We start from the raw sequence: 21966 nt of genomic DNA, 5'->3' as shown, positions 1-21966 counted from the left end.
GGCGGAGAGCAATTTACGGTTCGTTCCCCGGAGGAGGGCGGCTGCAGTTGTTGTGCAGCTAACGTGCAGCTAATGTGCACGAGGAGAGCTTTTTACATGCCTATCAATGATCAAACGTAAGTAGTCCTTTATGTAAAGAAAGTTTGTAGTGTTTACTTTGTAATCGCTGTATTAATATTTGACATAATACAAAACAAGATGTTTACTCACTTCTTTGTAAGTCCAATGGTCCCCAGTAGTAGGGCTTGGCCAATATCCACGGTGAATGGGAACCTTTTGAAACTCCAAAAAGGCGCACACGCCTCTCCCTCATAAAGCAAAATTTTTCTGCAGCCGTTTGGCTGGCGTGATGCGAAAAATAAACGTATTAATCCGCAAAATCAGCTGAATCCTTAGTCCTTCTCATACAACAGTACGGCTGTATAGTGAAGAGGACTTCTTCTCCCGTACACGTCACAGCGCCCTCCTCCTCAATGCAAGACCGAAGGCGGAAGTCATTCATTTTCATGGCGCGGGATTTAAAAAAAACTAAATAAATATAGCGATCGCTTCCACACACATCCAAGAGGTCCATATCATTCAGGAGCATAAAATACCGCGTGTATTATGAAATAAACATGCTTTTTCGTGTCACATGCACTTTATTAAGGCAGCCATGGCACAGTTGATAGCTCGAGTTGTCCTGTAACCGAAGGGTCAGCAGTTAGATTCCCGGCTACGACTGCCCACTGTCGAAGTGCCCTTGGGCAAGACACTGAACACTAATTTGCACCCAATGGGTTGGCAGCGCCTTGCATGGCAACAGCACCATTGGTGGGTAAAAGGGTAAATGTGTGCTAATGTAAAGCGCTTTGGGGATTTGTAACAATGTAGATAAATGCGCTATATATATACTCTTCATTTACCATTAAGGACAAATTATACCGGACGCGTGTGCGGTAAGGATCTGCCATACAGGGGTGGACCAAATCCATTTCATTCTATCATATTGTTCAAATTATACCGGCTGTACACATGGATTGACTGCGGACCATCTCCGACGTGCCGGAGCCCACCGGATGGCTTGGGCTATTTTCTATTTTTACCGAAGACGCATCCGTTAAAATGGGCGGAGCCAGGCTTGAAGTCAACAGGCCAGGTGCTTATACACGGTTTAAACACCAGGGAACATGGATGGTGAAGCTTCATTATGGAAGTGTAAAGTCACAAAGTAATTTATGATACAGCAGATCTTTTATATAAGGACAACTTTAAAAAGAAAGGACGATGGATGGAAAGTTTTAATGCTAGTTATGTCATTTAAAACAGTAAATAGTCGAGAACAAGTTGTTGACGTGGTCGAGGTGTCACAACCACATGTTAAAAGCAAAAAAAAAAACAAAAAACAAAAAAAATCAGGATAAAATGTTCAGTCATATCAAGTCCACCTCTTTCTCTCTCTGCTTCACAGGCACCATGTGTTTGTCGTTGTTTTTAATGCCACATTATTGCGCGCGATGACGTGAGAGCTCACGACGGGACAGAGTTGCCGGACCGCAGTTTTGCGCAGCCGGTACATTTTGTCCTATTTTTGACATACTGCGGAGCACGCAGTCAACATGGAGCTTGGCGGATCGGCACCACACACGTGTCTGGTATAATTTGGCCTTTAGACAAATCTGAGTAGAGATTTGTGTATATCGCCCCCTAGTGGTTGCTTGGATAGTCTTTTTATAAGTCAAATTTGGGCTCATTTTGAGTTTGACTGCAAAAACAGACAAAGTATTTAGAATCCTGCATTCAAGCAGGATTGGACTAAAAAGGAGAAAATGTTATAATTAAAGCCATATGTTGTTCAAACATAAAAAACATTTTACTTGAGTGCTGGATGAGGTTTCAGGAATAAATTGATATATTGTACTCATGACCATTTTAATTTTTTTCTAAAGTGAAATGCAAATTTCGCAATAATCGTCTTCAAGCGTAGTATCGGGATTAATCGGTATCGGTAATGGAAACGTGATACACAGCCCTATTAGTAGCTATATTAAGTCATTACAGCACGTTTTCAAATGTCTCCAATTATGGGAAAATGGGCCGTTTAGTGTCATTGAAGCTAATACAAAAATGGGACATATGACTGAATTTGACATCATTGTTTGGGTTTATGTAACCTTGTCGTTTGGTCATGAGCATCAGTTATGCTATCGTAGCAGTAAGGGATTTTACTGCTACACTATGTTAGATTGTTACTGTTGTCTCATTGTGCCCTGTAAATGGCTGACAACCACTTCAGGATGTACCCCACCTAGTAGTGAGCTGGGATAGACTACAGCACCCTTGCGACCTTCGAAAGTGTCAGGTTTGCGGGCTTGCAGGTGGTGTGTGGACCCAAATGCAGGGAAAGGGAGGAGAGGCAGATAGACGGTGCAAAAAGTATTTAATTAAAGCCAACAAAAAACTAAGTACAAACAAAACGACTGAGGAATCCGACAACTTTTAAGTCAAGCAAAAGTCAGGGTACTAACAAAAAACTAGTATCAAAAACTTACTTTGGCTGAGAAACATGCAAGAATTGACGCTGACGTGAACATGCACATTGAAAATGTCACGACAAGGAGTGAAAAGAAACTGGGAGCTTATATACACACACAGACAAGGGGTAACGAGACAACGAGGAACAGGTGGGTGGCACAGGAGGATGCAGATTGGAGGATACACTGGGAGCAGGTACAACAGGTGAAATCAATGGGCTATCACAAGGACACACTAGGGGGTAACCAACTCAAACCCTAACAGAAAGGATAAGCAGCATGGAAATTAATGAAGAAAAAAAAAGATTGCTATTGTGGGTGAAAACAGTCCATATAACTTTAGGCCATTTATTTTTCCTTCTGATTTTGGAAGGGGGAAAAAAAGCAGAAAATGAGCATTATTCTGTTTATTGTTTTTATGTGTGTTAGCAAAAAACCCCGAAATGAATCGTCTCCCGTTTTCCGATTAAAAACTGGTAATTCAATAACGGAAAATGAGCCTTAATCCGTTTTTACAATGTCAGTTTATTGAACTGAAGCCTAAAAACAAAATATGCTCAATATTTGTTTCCCACTGAGTTCGCTTTTACAATGAGGCTTGACCCGGAAGACAATGTTCTTCTTCAACAGGACGAACAAGACCCTCCTGCAGCTGCATACTTTTAATTTATAATAATAATAAGAAGAACAACATTGTCTTCCAGGTCACGGCTCAGTGTAAAAGCGAACGTCATGGAAAAATTGGACATATTTTGTTTTCCAACTTCAGTTCAATAAACAGATATTGGAAAAATGGATTAAGGCTCGTTTTCCCTAATTGAATTAGCAGTTTTTAATTGGGAAACGGGAGAAAATTCATTTCTCTTTTTTTTTTATTGTTAACACACATAAAAACACAAACCGTAATAATAAGTGATTTTGATGAAAATCACAGGAGAAAGTTTACGAGTTAATCCCAACGTCAATCCACTGCCATGATGGTCCCTTCCAACATGGCTGTTATGTCGGGCACGTTGCTTATCTGGTCTGCCCTAACAGACTGGAAACTGGTGGTAAAATCACTTTGAGTTCTCTGATTGGATGGAACTGTATGCGACAAAGTAAATTCCCAATCGGGTAGCCCTCAGCTATCGCAAGCATAGATAGCACATCAATTCAAATTCCATCCATCCATTATTTGCCGCTTAATCCGGGATCGGGTCGCGGGGGCAGCATCTTTAGCAGGGAAGCCCAGACTTCCCTCTCCCCAGCCACTTCAACCTGCTCCTCCGGCAGGATCCCAAGGCGTTCCCAGCCCTGCTGAGAGACATAGTCCCTCCAGCGTGTCCTGGGTCATCCCTGGGGCCTACCGCCAGTGAGACATGCCCGGAACACTTCTTCTTGGAGGCGTCCAGGAGGCATCCTAACTAGATGCCCGCCCCACCTCAACTGGCTCCTCTCAACGCGGGGTTAAAATTTCAAGATTAAAAAAGTCAGAGTTGGTGGCGTTAATAGCGGCGGCCATCTTAACCCTTCAGACCCTCATTTTTTCTGCTGGACAAAAAAAAATATTTGCTCATTTTTACTCTAGTAAAAAAAGAGAAAAAATCACCTGGTGGAAACAAACACCAACAAGTTAAAAAAAACAACAACAAAAACTTTTTATTTTCCACTGGCGGAAATAGGCTTCTTATGTTCTTGAGGAAAAAAAAAAGTCATACTTTTTTTTTTTTTTTTTTAATGGCAGGAATGGGCTTCCATACTACTCAAATACCAGAACATAGTGCAATTTTTGGGTCGGGGATATCACATGCTTTTGTTGGTTATTTTTTAATGTGAATGTTACATTGTTTTTGATGGAAAATGAGCACTTACGTTTGACTTTTTGAATTTGCGTTTGGTCTCAGCCATTTTCAAAGAGCCCAAAATAGCAAACAGAGCATGCTAAACCTCATGATTTGATTTCTATTGGTAAAGTTTCCTCCGATAATCTCCCAGAAGTGGCAATTTTTAAAAAATTCTGTGTATTTATTGATTTAGAGACGCAAACGCGTCATGTCCTTCAGCAGCATGCTCAGGTCTGAAAGCGTTAAAGCAAGGCAAGGCAAATGTATTCATACTGTAAAGCACAATTCAACACAAGGCATTTCAAAGTGCTTTACATCACATGAAGATCATAAAAATCACATTAAATCAATAGAACGTAAAAAAAAAAAAAAAAAAAAGACAAGCAGTAGACTTCTCCGGAGGCCTCTGTTGCAAGCAACCCAGTGTGAGTTTTCTCCACTAAAGTACTCTTAACTAAGTGTAATTGTGAGGGATTTTCAAACGGTTTGATTATTAACAAACCGTTTACATGGCTATGTTTCAGGCTGGGTGTCAATTATTTTTTATATACATGTAATTGATTTGTTACATTTCTGAAATGTATTAAAAACCAAGCTGTTTAAAATCTGTTGTAGTTTGAACAATTCATAACTATTTCAAAGTAAACGCTTCTTTGACTACAATGTTATAGTTATTGAATGGCACTGACACAAAATGGCCGACTAGTGATAACAGCCGTCCCGGTTGGCTCACAGACCGCTTTAGACATCTAGTTCTACATATATTTATGTTAGCTATGATCACTGTCATTACCATATCGTGAGGGGCTACCTCATTTCGACGGATTGCTACTGCAGTAGCAAACCGTTGCGATGAGGTAGCCCGTCGCGATCGGGTAATGACAACAATGATGAAGTACTGTAGTGTGACCTCATCAGTATGCGACAGATCCGTATCAACAACACAGAAGCTATAGATATCATATCCATTAAACGAGATTTAATGCGTTCTGTAAGCTAACGAGAACAAGCGTCGTCACTTGTCGGCCGTTTTGCGAAGGGGCCATACAACAAATATAGTACAACACTGTATTCAGCGGAGCATGTACATTGAAATAGCAATAAATTAGTAAATTATGAACCAATTTTCAAACGGCTTTTCCCCCACAAATGTCAGCGATGCAGTAAATTAACAGCATACTGAAATATGAAAACATGTTTACAACACAAAACATGAATCATAACCACGTTAATAAAATCTGTCTGAAACAAAACGATTTGTAAATCCGTGAAAAATTCAGGGTGTTAAAAGTATTTTAGTGGAGAAAATCACTCACCCTACGTCCGCTACAATAGGGCCCGCCATAGACGTTATCCGACCTAATATGGCCGCTGGTTACTTATGCCGCTGACTCCACCTTTAGAAATGTAGCCTCGTAAATGTGATATCTATAACAGGAGCTAACTACAGTGCCGCACCGTGATGAACTTTACTCAAGTCGGCTGTTGACATTTGGGTATGCAGCTTTTCTTTACATAATCACGCAAGTCCACGATTGATACAATATTTGTTTGATTGAGGAAAATATTAGTTGCGTAGCAGTGTGAAAAGTAACGCTTTCGTTTTCTGTGCGATCTGATTTTAATCTACCGGCCCCAAATTAAAATCAGTGTTTTTGAACAATGCCAAACCAAAAACTTTCATGTGCATTCCGGCCGTTAATCTTTTCTAAAGTTGAGTGGCAACAATTGAATGACATTATCTAGAGATGTTGTTAAGACGTGATTAAAAGAAAAAAACATTTCAATTTGATCTTGGTTGTGAATGTTCGTGCAGAGTCTGTCTATATCTAGTTATAGAAAATATTGTCTTGATACTAATTAATTTCTTAAGTTGACGAGGTTTATGTACAATTGTTGTGCAGTTTAGAAAGCACATACCGGTAATTACTGAAATGCTCTACTAATCATACTGTACCAGGGGTGAAAGTGGGCCAGAACGGTCAGGAATGCAGTTCCAGTATAAGTTTCAGGGCTGGAACGCTGTCCCGGTATAAGATTCAGGGCCGGAATGCTGTTCCGGTACACGGTGCTTTGATTTCGAAAGAATACATCAAGTGTCAAAACGCTATGTAAAAAAAATAATAATAAAATAAATAAATAAATAAATAAAATGCTAAGCTGCCACACATGCATTTCATCTCCAAGAAGAAAACAATCTACCAACATTAGATTTACATACATAAGTGTTAACAGCAAGCATAATAAAGTGCTTGTGTAGCGTAATCCGTTTCCACCAATATTTATTATTTTATTCCACGGACGGCATGGAGGTTTCCCCAACTGCTGCAGTTATCTGAGTCTGACGATGATGAGTAACGTCAATGTGCGAATACACGCAGCAAAGCAAAATCCCTGGACTCATTTATCAGTTCAACTGGCTGACATACTGACATGTGATCAGCAGAGATAGTTAGCTCTGATTGGTTCAAATGTGCATGTTTTCTGGAACAGCAAAAGAAAGGTTGTTGAATTGATGCGACAAAAAAGGGCAATGCAACATAAAATGGATCAAATCTTTAAGAACAACCGAAATAGTTGAGGAGGCTTATTTATCATATTTAGTTTATTTGCTCTGATGGGGAGGTTCAGAACATCTTAGCTGTCAATGTGCACTTTGGACTTATACTTGTCCATTTATGTTAGTCTACTTATTCATTTCCTTATGATTGAAAAAAGTCATTGCGCGATCTTCAAAATATATTGCTCTGCATAATATAAGTCATTTGTACTTATTTTTCTGAATGTATGTTTATTTAAAAAAAGTAAATATTTACATTAACTTCAATTTTGATTTACATCTTATGTTCTTAAGTAGTTAAAATTGAGATTTGGCATTTAGTATGTGAGGAAATGAGGGAAAATAAAAATTAGCAGATGGAGTTTGGGGTTATTGCTGTTTTTGTTGTTTTATTTTGCGAATCATTGAAAAAAATACAATTTTGAATGAAAATCAGTTTTTGTATTTGTTATAGAAATAACTGTGGTAAAACAGTTTTCTTTGCATTTCAGTAGTGTAAGGGGTTTGACCCCCCCACCCCCAAAAAAAGGAACCAACAAGTTGCTACCAAAATCTTCCACCATAATAATGTCTTAGTTAAGGGCGAATTCGCTGCCACCCTCACAGTTCAAATGGATTGGACGTCTACTACTGATAAAGTCATTCCAATTCACCCCAGAAGCTTGTTTTTCTGTTCATTAGTTGTTTGTAGAATATCCTAGAATGATTTCCTGACCAACGTATCGATAATCGTTGTATCGCCAAATCGTCAGATCATCGTTATCGTGAGCTTTGTATCGCAAATCCTATCTTATCGTGAGGTACCAAAAGGTTCCCCCTTCTAGTACTGAGCTTCAATTGCATGTTTTTTCCCAAGTGAATGCTTGTGGTTGTGTTCTGTTAAGGCCACCTGCTGCTGCCTCTGGGATGGGCCAGCAGATCTCAGGTCAGGCGGCCCGTCTCCCTGAGAAGCTGCTCAAACATGCCAGCCTGGTGCGGGACAGCGGCTACCTCACCTATGAGGAGTTTTTGGCCAGAGTCGCCGAGCTCAATGACTTGTAAGCACATTTGTGCGTAGATACAGTGGTAAGAAAAAGTATCTGAACCTTTTGGAATTTCTCACATTTCTGCATAAAATCACCATCAAATTTGATCTGATCTTTGTCAAAATCACACAGATGAAAAAAGTGTCTGCTTTAACTAAAACTACCCAAATATTTATAGGTTTCCGTATTTTAATGAGGATAGCATGCAAACAATGACAAAAGAGGGAAAAATAAGTAAGTGAACCCTCTGCCTAAGGAGACTTAAAGAGGAATTGAAACCAATTTTTACCAAACAGTTTTGGTCAAGTGTGTGCCCAATCACTGATGGCTGGTTTAAAGCTGCCCTGCCCACTATAAAAATACCTGGTAAGAATTGTCTTGTTGAGAAGCATTTTTAATGTGCATCATGGCTCGGTCAAAAGAGCTGTCTGAAGACCTGCGATCAAGGATTGTTGATTTGTATAAAGCTAGGACAGGATACAAAACCATCTCTAAAAGTCTGGATGTTCATCAGTTGACAGTCAGAGAAGTTTTCTACAAATGGAGAGGGTTTGGCACTGTTGCTTCTCTCCCAAGGAGTGGCTGTCCACCAAAGATGACGCCAAGAGTTCAGCGCAGAATACTCAGAGAGGTAAAAAGAACCCTAGAGTGTCTATTAAACTACAGAAATCACTGGCACAGTCCAATATATCTGTGCACACATAAACTATATGTAAAACTATGACCAAGAATAGTGTTCATGGGAGGACTCCACGGGGGAAGCCACTGCTGTCTAAAAATATTGTTGCTCATTTAATCTGTGCAAAAAAGGCACTTGGACACTCCACAGAAGTTTTGGCAAAATATTTTGAGGACTAATGAAACCAAAATTGAATTGTTTGGGAGTAACACACAACGTCATTTGTGGAGGATAAATGGAACAGCTCACCAACATCAACACCTCAACCCCACTGTGAAACATGGTGGAGGGAGCATCAGGATTTGGGGCTGTTTTTCTGCCTCAGTGCCTGAACAACTTGCAATCATTAATGGAAGAATGAATTCAAAAGTTTATCAGGATGTTTTGCAGGAAAACTTGAGGCCATCTGTCGGACAGTTGAAGCTAAAAAGAGGAGGGATGCTGCAACAAGACAATGATCCAAAACAGAAAACTAAATAAACTTCAGAATGGTTTCAGAAGAACCAAAAACACGTTCTGGAGTGACCAAGTCAAAGTCCAGACTTGAACCCCATTGAGATGCTGTGGCATGCCCTAAAGACAGCGATTCATGCCAGACATACCAGGAATCTGACTCAACTACAGCAGTTTTGTTGGGAAGAATGGGCCAAGATTAATTCTGATCGATGTGCCAGACTGATCTGCAGCTACAGGAAGTGTCTAGATGAAGTTATTGCTGCCAAAGGTGGAGGGGGGTACAAAAAAATATTAAATGTGATGGTTCACTTACTTATTTTTCCCTCTTCTGTCATTGTTTGCATACTATCCTCATTAAAGTATGAAAACCAATAAATGTTTGGGTGGTTTTGGTTAAAGCAAACACTGTTTTTTTCATCTGTGTGATTTTGACAAAGATACATCACATTTGATTGTACTTTTATGCAGACATGTGAGAAATTCCAAAAGGTTCAGATACGTTTTCATACCACAGTGTTCCAAATTCACCTGTTTTCTATATCACCTATCATCATTAGGACTGCGTATGAACTTGTGCATGAAATATTATTATATGACTTCCATCTGTTGCTCTCTGCAGAGCTGCTAAACTGGCATCAGGGCAGCACAAACACCTTTTATTTGAGGTCCAACCGGGATCGGACGCAACCGCCTTGTGGAAAGTGGCCGTTAGGATCGTTTGCACCAAGGTGAGCTCTTTAAACAACTACATTTTATTACCTCCAGCTGAGGCTGAAACAATTGTTTTGATAGTCGACGAATTACCATTATTTCTCAGTAAGGGAAAGAGTGGCCTCGATGTTGGAGGTGAGTGTTCAGAGGTACTGACGTCAAAAACCTTGGAAATAAACAACTGCTTGTTTTAACTCCTGATTTTGAAAAGAGGGGCCGAACAACAAACCTACTGGACCATTTTTTTCCTGCGTTTTTTTTCTACTTCAAAAAGGTTCCCCTTTGTTGACAATGTCGTAAGCTGAAAAAATGTTATAAATATTTTTTTTAATAAATAAGTAAATTCTCGCTAGATCAACAAGGACAACGGCACAGTGGAGGCATCGCGCATAATGAACCTGTATCAGTTCATCCAGCTGTACCGCGACATGACTAGCCAGGCCTCTGGCGTGCTGGCGGCCGAGGGCGCCACCGCCCCTGAGGCTTCTTGCGCGCCACCTGTTGACGCCGATGCCTGCCAGGCCAGCATGTGGATGGGCAGGTTGGTATGACAACAATCTACTGCGTTTAGCAATTGACGGCGGTAGACGTCCAATCCATCTGGACTGCGAACAGACCTCCCAATCCAAATGGATTCTACTGTATGTCCATCACCGTCAATGGCAGCCAAAGAGTTAATAGTGAGCTTTGATATTAGGTGTCTCCTTGAATGCTAACCACTACCAGAACGAAAAACCTATCGCCACTAAGAAGTTTCCATGGGTTTTCTCTCACCCATGCAGAGTCAAAGAGCTGACGGACGACGAGGAATGTTGCATCTGTATGGACGGGAAGGCCGACCTGATTCTACCGTGCACTCACAGTTTCTGCCAGAAGTGCATCGACAAATGGTACCTTGATTAATGCTAACGGCAAAGCCAAACGCTAACTTAACTTGTGTCCGACGTGTTCCCACAGGAGTCGCAACTGCCCCATGTGCCGGCTGCAGGTGACCGCCGCCAATGACTCGTGGGTGATGTCCGACTTCCCCACTGAGAACGACATGGCGGGATACATCCTCAATATGGCTGATGAAGCGGGACACCCGCATCGGCCTTGATGCGAAGAGTAAACAAGTAAAAAAACACATCAAATTCACTGAACATTCTCTAATAATTGCAAACAAGGCCAGGAGGAGGTTTGTGTCTTACTCCACTTTGCTCTAGTTCATGGGACACTCTAACCTCCAAGGTGGAACAGCACCCAAACAAATATTATAAGACTATTTGTCAACGTTTATGTAAATGATTGTATGAGGTGAATTTAATTTAAAGTTAACGTTAATCAACCAATTATTTAATTAAATAAAATTGGTCTTTCTGCAAGTTTTTTATTTAATTCTGTATTTTCTATCAAAATAAATCAATGAGCGATTTGGATAATACACTAAATGAAGTCAGCAAAAGTAAAAAAAAAAAATAATAATAATAATGAATCTTAAGCTACGACTGCTTCAATAAGGCTAGGTTCATACAGCAGGTCTTAATGCACGAATCCGATTTTTTTCGTGTTTTTCCGACTTGAGTGAGGCATTAACTTGACAGTCTGAATGGGAAAAGTCACATAAAAGCGGACCATTTCTAATCCAATCTAGGTCACTTTTGTATGTGGTTATAATCAGGTCTCGGCCACATTTTCCCGAATGGGGCTGCGGTCTGAACTGTCAAGTCCCCCAAATCGGAATTCATGCAGCACTTACGTCAGCAAAAAGCGAGAGAGACGCTATGGTAGCGGTGCAGCTGTGCATTAGCGTTATCGCCTAGTTTGAACGCGGCTTTTGGGGAAGGGGCGGGCTTGACAACAGTCATAAAAAAAATAATATGGGTTGAGGATTCTTGAGAATGCTCGACTTTTTTTTTTCTCTGCTCCAAATGAGCAATATTTTAAGATTGCTTACACGACCGGGAGTCGGGGAAAACTGTCCGTATGTGTGTGTGTGCATCATAGGGATGTGACAATATATCGAAATGGTAATATATCGTGATACTTTGTAAAAAAAAAAAAAAAAAAATTAAAAATTAAAAATAAACCAACAAGTTGCTACCAAAATCTTCCACCATAATAGTGTCTCAGTTAACGATAAGGGGGCATTGACGATGCACGATGCCCAATCCATTTAGACTGGGAACATTCGTTCATTCGAAACCAGAGCATTCAGTCATGCTGTCCGATTTTCAGGGCATTTACAGGTCACTTGCACTTCATTTTAGGGCATTTACAGGTCATTTCCTGTTGAGTTTGAGTCACTGCCTATTCATTTGTGTGATTCCCAGGTCACTTCCTGTTCTGTAACTCAAAATAAACAGGAAGTGACCCATAAAATACCCCCAAATCAACAGGAAGTAACTGAACATCAACAGGTAAATGACCTTAAATGGCCCAAAATTACCTCATTGCCTGGCATTGGCTGCCACTAACAGCGATAGACGTTCAATCCGTTTGAAGTGGGAGGGATGGCAGCGAATGAACGAATGTTCATTTGCTGCCATCTCTCCCAGTTCAAATGGATTGGACGTCTACTAGTGATAAACTCATTCCAATTCACAGCAGAAGCTTGTTTTTCTGTTTATTACCGTATTGGCCCGAATATAAGACGGTGTTTTTTGCATTGAAATAAGACTGAAAAATTCACAGCAGAAGCTTGTTTTTCTGTTTATTAGTTGTTTGTAGAATATCCTAGAATGATTTCCTGACCAATTTATCGATAATCGTTGTATCGTGATATCGTCAGATCATCATTATCGTGAGCTTTGTATCGCAAATCGTATCGTATCGTGAGGTACCAAGAGGTTCCCACTCCTAGTGCATCATGTGTATTCATTTGTTTTGATGCTCCTGCGCATGCGGGTCATTTTGGTGAGCGCATCTCGGACTGCGAATTAGTGCGCATACGTGATACTTGAATGGGCTCAATGGACAAAGGCAGTCTGAACGGGCACGGCAAAACAACAGATATGACAAAAAATTGGAATTGTGCATTAAGACCTGCAGTATGAACCTAGCCTAAATGAATAGAAGAGATACTACAGTCCTTGACAAAAGTCTTGTCGATTATCCATTTTGTTGAAACAATTGCTAATAACCTGACTTTTAATTACTCATTTGGTTTCAAATGGCTCATATGAAAACTAAGACCCTCCCAAATGATGTTGAATATACAAAAATATATTTGTTTCACTGAAAAAAGATTTATCATTTAATGAAGACATAAAGGTCAAATTTTGGCAAGACAAAAGTTTTGTCGCCTACAGAGAGTAGTGTGAAAATTGAACAAAAAATACTTCAAATACAAAAACATGTTACATAACATAAGCGAATTAAGTAGTGGTGCTGTGAGATCCAAATTTAATATTTTGTATGACTTCCATGGGCTTCGGCAAGGATTTATACAATTTATTGATGAAGTCATCAGGAACATCAAAGAAAGCAGTCTTGCATGCCTCCCAGGGCTGGACTGGGACAAAAAATCGGCCCGGGCATTTTGAGCCGAGACCGGCCCACCAGGTATTGATGGAAAGACAATTAAGCCTATGAATGAAAACAAACTTTCTTGTGACAATGCTTTCACACTGTCTTGTTGGTGTATATATACTTAAACATAAACTTAAACATACACCATCCTTCCAGTCCCAATATTCTATACAGTACTTAGCGGATATCAAAAGGCTGCATGGTCTAGTTAACCTCCTGAACAATGTACAACGTATGATGGGATCCTGAAATTAGGACAGGGATTAATACAGAATAGAGGTGAGACATGATCATTGATGAATATATTAAAATGAATAAATGACAGATTTAGTGATTTTTTTTCATAGACTATTTATTTACTGCATAAATAAAAGTGCAAATAAATATATCCACAGAATAGGCCCTCAAACACGGAGACCTTTAAAAGGTGAAAGGAGACAGATGAAGATAAGTGATAAAGAATGACACTTTATGGACTTGTATGATCACAGTACTGGTTTCTAGAAAAATCTGGGAAAATAGTTGCATCATATACTCCATATAGTACTTACTTAGGGCAAACTCCTGAACAAACAATGAACAAAGTATGATGGGATCCTGAAAAATAGGACACAGAGTTAAGATGAATATTAAAATGTGTAAATTACAGACTGTAACTATAAAAACACTCAGAGAGCACAGACCTGTTTGTATGTCTGTACCCTCATCTGTTACCTCACTGTGTCAAAAAAATGTGATAAGCCCCTATTTTTCTCATGTACTGGATCACAGTACCCAGAATATTGGCAGAATTTAAATCATAATGTGTCATTTCATAGCAACTACCATGGCCATGTCCTGTATTTTTTTTTTTTTTTTTTTTACAAGCAATCTGGGCAATTTTCTTGGAGTTGCATACACATATGCTGAAAATCGCCCTATCCTGCAATGATAAAGAATCCTTCAAAAAAATCCTGGATCAAGACAGTGATCCGGATCACCTCTAAATCTAAATTGAATCATCTCTTCCTTGTCCCAGAGTGGACATTTCCTGAAAAATGCCTGTGTTGTCTTACAAAAAAAAAGTTATGTGCTCGGACGCGCTGGCGCGTCCGCTCGACCTTATAAAGTTTTTAACTACCTAACAAATAGAGATAATACTTAACTAACTAAATTAATAAAATAAAGTTACTTAAGCACTAACATAATTACAACTAGAATAGCATCATAGAAACCGTCCAGCATTAGAGAAACCCCATCATGTTAGTTTGCATGCACAGCTAGCTAAATTGCTTAACGGCCTAATTATAACTACTGGCGGTGTTAAGAGTTAGCGAGCGCAATGAAATTAAACTACACCCACGCTTAATTCATATCTGAACCAGATAGACTGCAGTTCAACACTTCTTACCTGAAGTTCAGATTCCCCTCCATTCGGACCGCCGGCGGCCGCGGGTCTCTCCTCCTGCCTCCCCTTCCCCTCATCCACCTGACGGCCACCCCCGCCATCGTAACCTGCGGTTGCTGCTGTCGCTGAAGAGGAAGCTCCGCCACCGGCAAACATCTGTGTTATTTTAACACATTTAGCGGCATCCGCATGAAGGGCTTGTCTCTTTCTATCTCTAATTTTTTCCGCGCCTCCTTTCCTTTTCTTGTAGTTATCCATTTTGTTTATCTCCTCTCTCTGTATGTCTGATTAATGTATATCTGATGCCTCTGATCAAGAGGGAGGGGGCATCGGCCCTCGTTTGTAATTGGTCCAGCCCATAACCAATCTTGACTGATGGGCCGATCTACCAGTTTTGCGTACCAATGTGATTAATGCCGTTAGGAGAAAAAAAAAAAAATTCAGGACCGGCCCAAAATCGCCATCGGCCCACCGGGCAAATGCCCGGTATGCCCGATGGCCTGTCCAGCGGTGATGCCTCCCAGAGTTCATCAACATTCTTGGGTTTTGTCTTCCATGCTTCCTCTTTCATCCTACCCTGCACATGCTCAATGATGTTCATGTCTGGTGACTGGGCTGGCCAGTGCTGGAGGATCTTGAGCTTCTTTGCCTTGGGGGAACGTTGAGGTAGAGATTTAAGCATGCGATGGAGCAACATCCTGCTGCAGAATTTGTCCCTTTTTATGGTTAGGAATGTAAGAGGCGGCTAAAATTTGTTGATATTTCAGACTATTTATGTTGCCTTCCACTCTGCAGATCTCTCGCACACCCCCATACTTGATGTAACCACAGACCATGATTTTGGTAATGATGTAACCACCAAACTTCACTGTTTTCTGAGTGAATCTTGGATCCAGGCGGGCTCCAGTAAGTCTCCTGCAATGTTTGTGGCGACTGTGGCGTAATTCAGTGGAAGATTCATCTGAAAAATCCACTTTTTTCCACTTTTCCAGCATCCATCCTTTTGGCAGGCTGTGAGCATTGGCAAATGCCACACGGTTTTTTAATTGTCTGCACCCTGAGAGATAAATAGTCTGAAATATCAACAAATCTTAGCTGCCTTTTACATCCCAAAAGGGACAAATTCTGCAGCAGGATGGTGCTCCATCGCATAATTCAATCTCTACCTCAAAGTTTCTCAAGGCAAAGAAGATCAAGATCGTCCAGGACTGGCCAGCCCTGTCACCAGACATGAACATCATTGAGCATGTGTGGGGTAGGATGAAAGAGGAAGCATGGAAGACGAAACCCAAGAATGTTGATGAACTCTGGAAGGCATGTAAGACTGCTTTCTTTGTTCCTGATGACTTCATCAATAAATTGTATAAATCCTTGCCGAAGCCCATGGAAGTCAGACAAAATATTAAATTTGGATCTCACAGCACCACTACTTAATTCGCTTATGTTATGTAACATGTTTTTGTAATTGAAGTACATTTTTTGTTCAATTTTCACACTACTTTCTGTATGCGACAAAACTTTTGTCTTGCCAAAATTTGACCTTTATGTCTTCATTAAATGATTAAATCTTTTTTCAGTGAAACTAATATATTTTTGTACATTCAACATAATTTGGGAGGGTCTTAGCTTTCATATGAGCCATTTCTGAAGCCAATTGAATAATTAAAAGTCAGGTTATTAGCAATTGTTTCTACAAAATGGGCAAGCGACAGACTTTTGTCAGGGACTGTAGAGGTCTCACAATGATGCTCGCTGACCTTGATCTTTGTGGCACTTTTTCTTCCCTCCAAAATTGTGGTTGAATTCATAGTTTGGTTTGACGCAGGCTATGTTCCGCTTTGGAGCTTCTACTGTCTTAAAACCAACATTATAATGTCAAAGGCATTTGTTTGAGCTGACCTTATTATCGTAAATACTGTTGAACAACGCTGTATATACTGTACATGGAATGTTACCATGATTTATGAGTGCTCTGAATGCAGGTTTTTCTGAGTTTCTTTGTGTCGCAAGCCAAACTGCCGAGAAGCGACGTGGGGGAGGGGGGTAATGCTGCAATAAAGATACTGTAATGCCCTCGCATGTGGGCAAGGAAAGCCACAGTCACTCATAGGTGCTTATGCACTCACTAAGCCATGCCCCTTAAAGGGGATGTTCAGGATTTTTGACATCAGGTTTAGTCTTTGAGTTAGCCAGAGTTTAATTAGTCGGTGGAGTTTATTTCAACAAATTTTGTGTGTTTTGTTAGTTATTTGTTTGTTTCAGGGCTCCAGAGTGGCTAAGCTAGCACGAGTTAATTTGCCTGGCACGGCAGACTGTTCTCCCTGTATTTTTCAAACACTGTGAGAATAGTCTGGGACTAAGCTCTTGAGGCGAACAAACTCATCCGTCCAATCAGATTCGATTACTTACGTGACGTGTTCTTAACGAGCAACGTCACTCTTGCGCCTCGGAAGTCGTCTCCACAACACAGATGGCGAACGGGAGAGCCGAGAATATGTTCCTATCCGCGGTAAAATCAGTTTTAATTTACCAAAAACACATTGACACAATTCATTGACAACAGTCTGTCTCGCGCTAGCCATGTCTCCATTTTCCGCTTGCGCTAGTTTCGCTTTACCAACGTCACGTCCGCCCACCGCTGATTGGTCCACTCTGCTGTCTGTTTGCTGTGGCTTGCTCCGCCCTGGGAATTTGATCCGCCGGATGGTCACCAGACTCAATCACTGGAACAGCGGTGTGTCTGGAGTTCCAGGCTATGAGTTAATAGCGTACTGCACGTAACACATCACCTTTGCTCATTAATATTCATTACGTTAGCAAATGTTGCTGAGGGGGTCAAACTTGCGTATGTCCCTCATGCTAGATGCATGTAAATAGTGTACGATCAAGATGTATGAGCTAAACCTACCAATTCTGTCCGAAAATGATGTCCTTGGTGCCAAATTCACTGGTAAAGATGTGGAACAACATACAAATGTTCAGTTGAAGAGATTGCTTCAGTGTCGAGGGCTGAAAAAGACGAGCCGACCTGATCCTCCGTTATCTTTTTTATCGACACCTTTTTCTTTTGTGCATTGCCTTATGCCACCGACAATGACATTCTCCTGTTTCAACAAGCTATCCTTTACCATCATATGCCCTGTCTGTCTTATATATTATATCCTCTGGTTTTCTTACGTCTCTGACAGTTCTTGGTGGTAATTTATATTGCTACTTTTGTGTTCCTATCACAAATGCTACTCAGTGACAGCCAATGAACACTTTTCATTTATTCATCAATAACAAATCCTAATTCTGTTACTTTATTTACACTCCCCCTTACTAAAGTTGTTTCTTTACATCAGAAAAGGTAACAACGGTGGCAGTCAGATACCATTTTAAGTTTTTTCAAGTCAGTCATTGTCAGACAGAAGCATCGCGGCAAGACGCCACGCTAAAAAGTAAGCAAAAATATCAAAATGGCTAACCTTTTCGGTGAAGGCTGTGGCAGGCAATGGATCAGCATTGTCATCTGTAGGACCATGGCCCCCCAACAAAATGTTTACTGCATATGAAGGTGAATGGGTTCACCTTGCTTTTGTTAAACTGGTCGTTTTGACGTCCGCACAAGTTGATCACTTGTTCACAATTTTTCGTCTGAGTTTTTGGCTTCGGGAAACGTATGAAGAAAACATCATTCATATGTCGTAATGTCTAGAGTCGTTTCTACAAGTTCCATAGCAGCAGTGTTTACTCGGCATGTTCTTTTTTGAAAGATTACCGGGAGAAAACAAGCAGTACTAGCATGAATTTCATTCGAGCGCGTGTCTATGTCGACCCCCTTCCAGTTTACGATGGTGACGTCACGCAGCCTTGCGGTCTAAAAATAGCATTTGTGCGGTACGCTATTGGGTCATCTTAGCATGCCAATATAAAACAACATATACAGACATGAAAATCATCGATGACCCATGCAATCAAAAGTGTTGACTATTTTGTCAGGATAAAGTTATCGAAACTTAACATTGCATGTCTATAATAGCAGTACGAACAGCAACATTTGTAATCCAGAAGCTCTGCAGAGGAGTAGGGAGGAGTGATATCGCATCATTTTTTTTTCACCGCTGATTTTTTATGTCTTAGCCTTCAGCAACTAACCTGTTTATATTGTTCCTCATTCTTCCTAGGGAATTTGTGGAAACTTTCCTTTGCCCATTTGTTTTGTCTGTTCCCACAGCCTCCAAATACACATTTCGTCATGTTGCCAGCTGTCAGTTAACTCAGCAGACTGATGCTGCATTCGAGAAAGGTGGGAAGTCAGAGTTTCCAAACTCTGATCTGGAAAAATATAATTGGAACGCCTTCACTATTTGATCGCTTACGAGAAGGCAGGTTTGCTGGAGGTCAAAATGTCTTTTGATGGCCAAAATAAAAAACGATCAGCCATCTTTGCTGTTTACATTTGCTTGGAACGCTTTGAGGTCGCGATTGGTACCCTCCGAGCGGGATAAGTCCAACCTCACACCTTCCTTGAATGCAGTGTGAACATGAGTCGCCAAAGCACTCCTCTCTATTGTGGCCAGATTACGCATCTAAAAAATTAGTCCTGCAGAATTGGCCGCATGTGTGTTTTGGAACAATGATCTGTGTTTTGAATTTATTTATTTATGTTGGATCTGTTCGTAGATCTGTTATCGTTTTTATTGGCGTGCTAAATTGGCCTCATCGACACGCACAAGCTTAGCCACTCTGGAGCCCTGAAACTAACAAATAACTTGCAAACTGCACGGAATTTGTTGAAATCAACTCCACCAACTAATTAAACCCCTGCTAACTCGAGGATTAACCCTAATGTCAAAAATTCTCAACTACATCTTCAAAGGAACATGTCCAACACAAGAAGTCTATGATGTAAATAGTAATTGCACTTTGTTTTTGTACATTGCAGTTCTAATTTAACATTATTTGACTCATTAGCTGCTAATGACAGTGACAGAAGTCCAATCCATTTTTACCTGGCTGCCATCCCTTCCAGTCCAAATTGACTGGACGTCTTATTAAAGTCGATGGCATTGAAACAAAGACTTCCACTGTTTGCCCTTCCAGTTCAAATGGATTGGACATTAACATAACCCACTGTTTTTCGATATAATTTCCCTAATAAACTTTATTTTTATGAATAATAAATTACATTTAGTATGAATGGAGGTGATACACTGTGGCGTATTTTGACATTTTATGTTTTATTTTCTCATTTAATCAGTGCAAGTACTGAACTTTGATTCAGGTTTTTGCTGAGCCTTTATTGACTGATCAATGCCTATTTCAAAATTGTTCAATTGTTGTAGTATATAGGTATATAACAAAAACAATGTGCAACTATCCAGAGTCCAGTTATTATATTTTGTATGTACTTACTGGTTTAATGCGTGTAGATTTTTAAAAGCGTCAATTATATTGTTGTCTATTCTCAAATTTTATGCTGACTTTGCTGTACTTGGTGTTTGCACTACAACAAATAATATTATAAAAATGTGTGTTTAATCACATACCTTATGTAGTAGAGTGTTTTCCCCATTTTTAAAATTATTCAATTTTTGATTTTGTATATGTAATGCATTGTTTGGCCATCAGGAGGCAGCATGCACTTTAAACTTTTTTTTTTTTTTTAACGGAAAGGATGGGACCTTTTGTAGACAGCAATTTTCCACACGTGCGCTAATAACTTATTTGATCACATCTATTTGTTCGCTTGTAACAAAAATACATCTTATAATTCAGTCTCTAATATGTTGTTTGACCATTCTTTTTTTTTTCTTCTTTTTAAATATATTTCATAAAATGTAATTCATAAAAGAGATATAACAACTGTGTGTACACACACACACACATATATATATATATATATATATATATATATATATATATGGCGGGAAAACACAGACAAGACTGAAAAAGCAGTTTCTGCTCTTGCACTCTTCTTTAAATGAAACTGCTGTATTTTAAGCCAAAGCAACTGTTGTGTTTGATAGAACAATATGTCTATATGCTGCCATAGCAGATTCATGGCGCATTAAGCCCCCAAACTTTAATTTGTCCGTTTTACCCCTTACCCTAAAAACTCCCGTTTACAGACGTCACGCAACCGCTTTTGTTTCATCCCAGCCATAAAACAAAGGCAATTAATTATATTTATTATTCAAAATGTCTGTGGTTTTTAGCTTAGAATCATTAATTGATGTCTCATATTTTGTTTTTAAAAAAAAATTTAAAAACGACTTTAAAAAATTATTCACTCACATATTTTAAACTTTTAACAAATTATGTCACAATGAAAAAATGGCGTCTGTAAAAAAGTCACGGATATCTACTTCATAACTATCGCTTAATTGTATTTTTTTCTCCGATATGTTAGATGATAAATAATAGATCCAAACAAAGAAAAATTGAAAGAAAGAAAAAACGTTTAAAAGGGTAAATATATGAAAAAGAAAATCTCGACCACTCCTTGATGTCTGCGATTTCTGCATCGGGATCCTTGTTATATAACCATGTTTCACCCATAAAATCCCCCAAAAATCCAGCTGTGGCCATTCACAACTGTGTCTTGACATTCAGTGATACATGCTACATGGAGTTTTTGGCTCGAAACAAGGTAAGTACGCGATAATATCTCGTTAAAGTCATGGCGTCTGTAATTCTGCTCTCGCATGCTCTCACCTCCAGATAGGGTTTTGCTGTTTAAAAAAAATTTTTTTTTTAAATGCCTTCCTGTTCAAAATTTTTCTTCCCCCAGAAAATTGAGATTTTAAGTTTTCCAATGATGTATCACACATCCATATCGGACAATTTTGAAAGTTGGCCAAATTGGGGGTCTCAGAGCGGAACTTCAAGTCACCCGAGTGTTTTCCGCCATATATAATATTGATCTAACATGTTTGGCTTGGCTTAGGTTTTCCAAAACTGCTTTAAATTTATATTATTATGGCTGGATAAAAATATATTTTTAGAATTGAATGAAAGCATTGTTTTTTCATCATTTTCCCGTATCACTTTTTTCCACTTGTTTGCTTTCAGTTTTGATTATGAACTTCAAGTGGAAATGACAACTTGAAGTAATTAACTTCTCTTATGTGGATATCTGTGAGGGATTGAGAAAAGGTTTAAATTAAAAAGTTAAAACTTTTTAAAATTGCGAACGATGTCAAAATCTTAAGGAAATGGTCTGTATTGCAACATTTCTCCTGTTTTGGTGGAACTGAAATCATTTACGTCTGTTGACTTTCCTGCCCGTTCAGAACTCAGTGACCAAAAACAAAA

The 21966-nt window shown here is 39.6% G+C and overlaps 1 protein-coding gene across 1 annotated transcript; it reads left to right on the top strand.

Moving 5' to 3' along the window:
- The first annotated feature begins 5120 nt into the window (after positions 1–5120).
- On the top strand, positions 5121–12996 carry rnf141 (ring finger protein 141). Its single transcript, XM_057836774.1, has 6 exons — positions 5121–5835; positions 7784–7936; positions 9679–9787; positions 10124–10311; positions 10553–10660; positions 10728–12996. Exons 2-6 carry the CDS (start codon positions 7806–7808, stop codon positions 10867–10869), a joined length of 678 nt encoding a protein of 225 aa, XP_057692757.1. The 5' UTR covers positions 5121–5835; positions 7784–7805; the 3' UTR covers positions 10870–12996.
- Positions 12997–21966: the final 8970 nt, after the last annotated feature.

Source organism: Corythoichthys intestinalis, chromosome 5, assembly GCF_030265065.1.
Source record: "Corythoichthys intestinalis isolate RoL2023-P3 chromosome 5, ASM3026506v1, whole genome shotgun sequence".
Lineage (NCBI taxonomy): Eukaryota > Metazoa > Chordata > Actinopteri > Syngnathiformes > Syngnathidae > Corythoichthys > Corythoichthys intestinalis.
The sequence above is the reverse complement of the archived record's forward strand: the minus strand, read 5'-3'. Positions and strand labels throughout refer to the sequence as shown.